Source organism: Elgaria multicarinata, chromosome 16 (genome assembly GCF_023053635.1).
Source record: "Elgaria multicarinata webbii isolate HBS135686 ecotype San Diego chromosome 16, rElgMul1.1.pri, whole genome shotgun sequence".
In the NCBI taxonomy this organism is placed as follows: domain Eukaryota; kingdom Metazoa; phylum Chordata; class Lepidosauria; order Squamata; family Anguidae; genus Elgaria; species Elgaria multicarinata.
In genome coordinates this window covers 23,045,712-23,054,077 of record NC_086186.1, presented here as the reverse complement: position 1 = coordinate 23,054,077, position 8,366 = coordinate 23,045,712, and the positions used below count along the sequence as shown (strand labels likewise).

Here is an 8,366-nt window from a genome sequence, read left to right as displayed (position 1 = left end):
GTTCGGCTTTAAAGTAGTAGCCCTTACTTGCTTCAGCACTAGCTGCCTACGCCTAGTCGGAGAAGGTACATCTAGCTGTTGAGGGAGCCCGTTTTGCTGTGAGGTGTCGTAAGCTGCCTCCCTGACGCCGTAAGTTCCGCCTGCCCTTAAGGAAGCCACCTCCGTTCCTCAGAATTTTAAACAGTCTGACGATTCCCCCCCCCCCCCCATCACTTCAGCTGTTTTTGTTTTGCGAGCCCACTCTCTGAATTAGCCTACATTTATTGCACTGGGACTGAGGAGAAGACACGGGTACACATCCCTGCTCAACTAGGAAAAGCACTGGGTTGATCTTGGACCAAAACCACTCAAGTGTACCCTACCTCACAGGGTGGTTGTGAGCAGAAAAGTGGGTGTGTGTGTGTGTGTGTGTGTTTCCAGACATGTGCCTGAGCTCTTTGGATGAAGGCCAAGACAGCCGTTACACAGCCACACGCCAAGGGAATGTATGAACAGAACTTGAGGAGACAACTAGGTCCTGTGTTTAAAGAAAGAAAAACGTGTGCATGAAAAGGATTCCGTGATGTGTGGATACTGACAAGATTAGTTTTAATGAATTGGCAATATATTTTTTTTAAAAAAAAACTCAGTTCTTTGGGTGTTTGGCTTGGTCCATTTCCTCAAAAGGGCCTCATCCAGTGTGTTTTCCTGGCTGAACAGCAAAAGGGGTGCAGAGAGCAGAAATCTCTTCTTCATGTCTGTTTTCCTGGCTGAGGAGACTTGATACCGGAGGTCAGCTGAAGAGAGAAATGCCTGTGAGCATTTTCTACAAGGAGGTAAGCCGTGGGATGGGGTAAAGCACGCCCCTTTTGCTGTTAAAACTGGGCCACCCCAGCGCCATCTTCCGACATGATCGAGGCAGGTTTGTGGCTGGCTTGCCATCACACTTTGCCCTGGTTTTCCGTGGTCTCTTTCCCATTTTCAGTGCCAACAATTTACACGCAACAAAGCTGTCGTCTGTTCATCCAGAACACTTATGTTCAAAGCTGAAAAGTCTCCTGTCCCCTTTTGTGTGTGTGTGTGTGTGTGTGAATGGGTTGGTTCATCCCCCTGATGTGATGAAAGCTACTGGTTTTGGGGAAGGGGCAGCGGATGGGGGTTCGCTCTGCCCAAGGTGGACTGGTGTTCCTCTCAGTAATCCGTGCAACGAGCTATTCGCAGCAACGGTCACATTGGACGTATCGGTCGCTACTTCCAATTCCTGAGTCTTAAAATAGACGATATAAAACACTGGCAAAACGATTCCTACAAGGAGCATAACGAAGACTGCATTCCACCACTGGATCCCGCAATCCACTCCGCTCCTGGTTTCCTTCTGCTGCGGAGTTGACCCGTTTGGCGTTTCGATGCAATAGTCTGTGCTTGGAGAGGCCTCCACCTGAGCTGCCTGTTCAATGTTCCGGTCGATCCCTCTGAAATACTGATCGATTTGCTTGTGGTCTGACCAGCTGTTCTCTCTATCACTGGATTCAGACAGTTCTGCGGGTAACGGACCAGCACACTGTGGAGGCAGCACATTTTCACTGGTCTCTGTTAATAGGCCATTGACTTTGACTGGAATCTTGATGGATTTCAGAGCATATAAGTCTTGCTCTCGGATAAAGTTATTGACCCGTTTGATATCTGCAACCTGGAGAATCCAGAAAACAATACAAAAAAATCAGTATTATTATTTATTTATATAGCACCATCAATGTACATGGTGCTGTACAGAGTAAAACAGTAAATAGCAAGACCCTGCCGCATAGGCTTACAATCTAATAAAATCATAGTAAAGCAGTAAGGAGGGGAAGAGAATGTAAACAGGCACTGGGTAGGGTAAAACTAACAGTGTAAAGTCAGAACAAAATCAAGTTTTAAAAGCTTTAGGAAAAAGAAAAGTTTTTAGCTGAGCTTTAAAAGCTGCGGTTGAACTTCTAGTTCTCAAATGTTCTGGAAGAGCGTTCCAGGCATAAGGGGCAGCAGAAGAAAATGGACGAAGCCGAGCAAGGGAAGTAGAGACCCTTGGGCAGGCGAGGAACATGGCATTTTTATAATACCATTTTTACGTTATAAATACCATTTTTCATCATGCAGAAGTAGCTGTTTGTAGCTTCAATGTGATATAACAAAACACAGGAAGCTGCTTTATACGGAGTCAGAGCATGGGTCCTTTTAGCCCAGGACTGTTAACACTGACTAGCAGCAGTTCTCCAGGATTTCTGGCAGTTTTCCCAGCCCTGACTGGGGATCCCAGGGATTAAACCTGGGACCGATCCAAAGGGAGAGGCGGGTAAGAAATAATAATAATAATAATAATACACACCAAGCATGCGCCCAACCCCTGGGCTATGACACAGAGGGGCCCCAGCCTTGGAGAGCCTGCAGTGGTAATCTGGGACCCGTCCGTCCTTCACCACTCTATAAAATGTTCTAGCCCCCCTCCTTTTTTTTGGTACAATTATTATTTATTTCATTTCTATACCGCCCAATAGCCAAAGCTCTCAGGGCGGTTTACAACAATTCATACAAAACAATATATAAAAATACAGCACAAAAAATTACATATACAAAACTTTAAACAATTTAGATGGCTAAAATCGGTTTCAATAAAATACTAGACCCATAAATGCCCCATCATAGGCTCTTCAATGTTTGGGAGTAGAGGGCAGTCTTAACCTGGTGTGGGAAAGGTGACAGTGTTGGTGCCAGAACGGCCTGAATTAGGGAGCTCATAGTCAACCGGGGGGGGGGGGGCACTTGAAGAGGGCCTCCAGATGTTGACTGTAATGTCTGGGTATGTTCCAGTCAGGAGAGGGGTTCCATCAGGTATTGTGGTCCTGAGCTGTTCAAGGCTTTATATTTTATATTAAGTTCTATCAAGTTCCTCACCGGATGTCTTAATCAGTGTGCCCCATGAGCCTCTGTGGGAGAGCTCATCACTAGCGATAGGGCCTTCTTTGCTGTGGCACCTTCTCTTTTGAAGGACCTCTCTCTGCCCATTTCTCTGGCAGTCTTTAGATGTCAACAGAAAGACCCTGCAACAGCTGTTCCCAACCTGGGGAACGGCTGATTTGTCTGCGCTACAACTCTTCATCATCCTCAGCCTCTCCAGTGAGCAGGTTGGCGAGAGATGATAGCATCTAGTTCTAACAGCCCCAGAGGCCATCAGGTTGAGGAGGCCGGCCCTACTGTTTTCCTGGGCTTTCAGTGGGGCTGTAAGGTTCAGATTAATGTATCGGTTTCAGCTTTTGAAATTAATTGGGTTTTTAGGGGAAAAATGGTTTTAATGTTAATTCACATTGGAAATCACTGTTAAAATGCAGGATAGAACTATTTTATAAAACTGAGCAAGGGAAAATGTGCATGCAATCGCTGAATAAGTAGCACACCTGCTTCCTTCTCCCTGTGACCTGGCCCATGAGTGCAGAGGGACTGAGATGATGCTCAATCACTTCACACTCACTTTTACGGTGACACACCTCCAAACCCAAGCTGGGGCCTTTGACATGTTGCACCATGACCTGCTTTGTTGGTTCCTGGTCAACAGCTGGTGGGCCACTGTGTGAACAGAGTGCTGGACTAGATGGACCCTTGGTCTGATCCAGCATCAGGGCTCTTCTGTTCTTATATTTATGTTCCTCCATCACTGCTGAGTACACTGTTGCGCTGCTGCCGATTCCCATGCTCAAAAAACAAAGCCCTTCTCATCCCTGCTTCTTTTCACAGAATTGCAAAGCATGTGCTCTACTACACTAAGCTACGTTCCTCGCATCAATGTTCTCATACTGCTCCTCCCCTAACATCAAAGAGTTTTCACCCAGTTGTTTTGCTAACTCGGGTGGTGAGTCAGATAAATAACAACTCCTCTCTCATCTGAATGGAATAACGATTTAGATGATGACGCGAAGGAGTGGAAAATCCCGTTTTGGCTTATTTTGTTAAAGGACATCCTTGGGAACAGATGCCTTCCGATGCCTGCCTATAGACTGGACAAACCAGAGTGCCTTTCCTAGACATGCAACATCCTGAACCAGAGATGAATTCTATTAAGTGTGCGATTGAAAACAAAACCCGTGTATGGAAATGGTGTAGGTGGAAACTCAAACGAAGTTGCTTCCTACTTTGCATCCATACTGCAGAGCCAATTTGTTGAGGTTGTCGTCTCCTCTGACTTCTCGTTCTAGTAGCACCACGTCCCCAACTCTCGCCCGGTCAACGTCGCTTCGCTGTTGCTCGTTCCTCCTTGCGCGTAATTCCATGACCTCGAGTTCCTCTTCTGATGTGTCATCGGAATCCGACTGTCCGCTTCTGAACAAGTAAACGTGGCTGCTTGGGAATTTTCGGACGGTGGCAGGAGCTTGGAAGGACTTGATCAGCCCTTCGTTTAGCCTCATGGTTTGCAGCAGCCTCTGCAAGACGAAACAAAGGGTTTGGATTGTTGTTTTTTATCGGTCATAAAATGAGCAGTATAGTTCAGTGACCGTTGGAGTCTGGGTCAATACAGACAAGGCTTGGCTCAGCACCCTGGCAGGAGGGGCTGGATTACATGGTGCTAACTAAGATGTAGGACAAGGGCCACAAGCTGTGCCCATCCTGCTCTTTGAGAGTTTGCTGCTACTCATGCTGCGACAACTTTTTATCATCCTCAAAGCATTTTTCTTATTAGCTGTTTCTTTGACTTATATGCATTATAAGGTCCTCAGGGGTCCTTCTCCGTGAGCCCTTGCCAAAGGAAGTGAGGCAGGTGGCTACCAGGAGGAGGGCCTTCTCTGCTGTGGCACCCCAGCTGTGGAATGAGCTCCCTAAGGAGAGTCGCTTGGCACCTACATTATATGCTTTTAGACGCCAGGTGAAGACCTTTTTATTCTCCCAACATTTTAACAGTCTATAAATACATTTTAACATGGTGTTTTAAATTTGTAATTTTGCATTGCTGCCGTTTTTATTCTGGTTGAGCTTTTATATTGTATTTTATATTATGGTTTTATACTGTTGTTTTATACTTTGAATGGTTTTAATTTTTGTGAACCGCCCAGAGAGCTCCGTCTATTGGGCGGTATAGAAATGTAATAAATAAATAAATAAATGAATGAATAAATGAATTATATACAAGGTTCTCAGGAATTAGATACACATTTACCAACAGGTTGCATTTTAACTAGGCCCTCTCCTTACTCTGTCCTCAAAACATATTTTGGTTGTTCAGCCACTTGCAAGACTTAAAAAAACTAATACCATTTTTCGCCAACCTTCCTGGCCACTAAATCCTCACGTTCATTTGCCACCCTGACTTCAGCAGGGCTACAAGTGCAGGAATAATCCTCCCAGGAGCACGGCATCTTGAAGTCCAGTGCGTTAAGGAACTCCTAGTTAGAGATCATGCACCTAGTTAGCAACTGGGTTCATTCTTAAGATGTGTTGCTATTGCAAGGGGAATTATGGGTTGGATCCAGACCTATGCTAGATCAACTGCACTGGTAGAAGTGGAGTTCCCTGCCCCCTCCTCCAGAACAGCAGACCCTCCAGCCCCTTGAAAATACCACTCAGGGAGACATTTTTCTCCTTCTCCCATAATACTAGAACCCGGGATCATCCCATGAAGCTGACTGGTGGGAGATTCAGGACATAAGAACATCAGAAGAGCCCTGCTGGATCAGACTATCTACTCCAGCATTCTGTTCACACAGTGGCCAACCAGCTGTGGACCACGGGCCAACAAAGCAAGACATGATGCAACAACACCCTCCCACCCATGTTCCACAGCAACTGGTGCATACAGACTTACTGCCTCAGACACTGGAGGTAGGACAAATAAAAGGAAGTACTTTTTTTTTCACACAGCACATAGTTAAACTAAGGAATTCACTACCACAAGCTGTAGCGATGGCTACCAATTTGGATGGATTTAAAAGGGGGTTGGATAAATTTCTGGAGGAGAAGGCTGTCAATGGCTACTAGACCTGATGGCGATGTGCTACCCTGCTAAATGGGGTGAGCTGTGGTGTGTGAGGAAGGGGGAATCTCCCAAAATTGGACAGTGGGACTTTCCGCAAGCGGAACATTTCCTCTTGCAAAAGGCAGATCTTGGATCCAACCCTGCTTGTCCAGTTTAAAGTTTTACTACAAAAGTGTTCATATGGTACAGAATTAAACAGCTTTAATGGTAGGGGGTGTTTTTCTACTGACAGAAAACTCAAAGAATTCCACCAAGGATCATGTGAAGACTATTCTGTGAATCCTTATAGTCCTTGGGGAAAATCTAAGCAAAAAGTAACTTGTCCAAGAACCGAAATACAAGGCAGAGGTGGGGGTCTGAGCTCCAAAATACTAAAACTACTCTTTTGTAGTTTTCCAAGATGGTGCTGCAGGACAGCCTTTTGCTTTGCAGCATGCATGCCACCCTGCCAGTTAAAAACAAAATTGATATTAAAAGCTTAAGAAATAAAATTAAAACCAGGATGGGGCAGGGGGCCTTGTGGGCTCAAAAAGAGGTGTCCGTGAGCATCATATTGGAGGCACCACTAAGAGGGATTGGCCTAGTGCAGAGTCAGAACTAACGATGGCCATTACAAGAAAAATCCCATTTTTGAGCTGGAACTCTGTGCCATTATAGCCTGCACTCTGCTTCACCGTCACGTATCACATAGTTTGACAAATTATATGTGAGTGTATATATTTTTAAAAGGTGGAAAACTCAAGTGACTATTCAGGTTATCGTCTGCATTGAGCTTTGACTTGAGCTTTGAAAATGAGATTGTGGGTGTTGGGCCTGGGTGGTGCCGTTTGTTTTTCCTAGAGGTAAAGGTCTCATTTATTACAGCAGATAAGAACTGGTCTTCTAGAACAGAGCCAGACATGCCTGGCCCAGTATCTTGTTTCTAACAGTGGCCAGCCAGATACTTCTGGGAAGCTCACAAGCAACAGGAATGCAACTGCCCTTCTGTCAATATCAGATTTCTTGTCAATACCCTCACTTCTATGGAAGAAGTGGCAGCAGCAAGATCCCTCCCCCCCCCTGTGCTTCCATGCTCCCCCCTTTAAGCCCCTGGAGCAAAGATTCCAACACAGCCTTTATCCCAATGGAGGGTGGGGGGAGGGAGAAATAGGGTGCCCGGCCAATTCTCTCCCCTTTCCACACCTCAAAAACACACATCCCCCCCCCACACACAATCTCTCTCACCCCCTCTCTCCTTCACACCCCCCCCCTCCCTCTCTTTCGCTCTCTCTTACACACACACACACAAATACATACTCTCTTATACACAAATATAGACTCATACACACACACACACACTCTTACACACACAAATACATACTCTCTCTTACACACACACACACACACAAATGTACTCTCTTACACACACACACACACACAAACATATAGACACACTCTCATTCTCTTACCCACATAAATAGAGACTCTTACAGACACACTCACTCACTCTCTTACACACACAAATAAATACATACTCTCTCTTACACACACACACACAAATACACTCTTACACACACACACACGCACATACATACACTCTCATTCTCTTACCCACACAAATAGAGACTCTCTTACACACACAGACACACTCACTCACTCACTCTCTTACACACACACACACAAATACATACTCACGCTTACACACACACAAATATACTCTTACACACACACACACACTTTCATTCTCTTACCCACACAAATAGACTCTCTTACACACACACAGACACACTCACTCACTCTCTTACACACACACACACACAATCTCATTCTCTTACCCACACAAATACATACTCTCTTACCCACACACAGACGCACTCACTCTCTTACACACTCACTCTTACACACACACAAATACATTCTCTCTCACACGCACGCATACACACATTCCCCCCCTCTCTCACACACACATACATAAACAAACAGATACACGCTCACATACCTCTTTCTCACACTCCAGACAAAGCGGAGGGGTGAGAACCCTCCCCCTCTGGGTGGGCTGTCCCTCCCCCTCTATTGGGGTCTCTCTCCCCCCCCCTTTTTTCCCCTCTTCTCCCCCCACGTCTTTACTGACCTGGATTCCAGCCGTTCCAGCCACCTCTGCTTGGCCTCACCCGCTCTTGCTCTTTGTTCCTTTCCTCCCAGGATTGGCTGGATAGCCCCAGGAAAGGCGGACCAGAGCAACATTCCAACCAATCGCCTGCAAGGGAGCAGAGCAGGGCGTCAGAGCCGGGTTTGGCAGAGCGGTCAGCGCTGGGACGTGTCGCGGGAGGCGGAGGGAAGGCGCTCGATTTAAAGGGCCAGGAGGCCTATTTCTCTCTCTCCGCCCCCTCCGTCCCCCCTCCCCCAGGAA

At 46.2% G+C, this 8,366-nt stretch overlaps 1 protein-coding gene across 1 annotated transcript; it reads right to left on the bottom strand.

Moving 5' to 3' along the window:
- Positions 1–571: 571 nt before the first annotated feature.
- Positions 572–8,130, bottom strand: LYSMD4 (LysM domain containing 4). The gene is made up of 3 exons (XM_063142200.1): positions 8,088–8,130; positions 4,143–4,430; positions 572–1,669 (listed from the first exon to the last, which is right to left on the bottom strand). The coding sequence occupies exons 2-3, from the start codon at positions 4,413–4,415 to the stop codon at positions 1,082–1,084; spliced, it is 861 nt and encodes a 286-aa protein (XP_062998270.1). The 5' UTR covers positions 4,416–4,430; positions 8,088–8,130; the 3' UTR covers positions 572–1,081.
- Between the last annotated feature and the right edge of the window lie 236 nt (positions 8,131–8,366).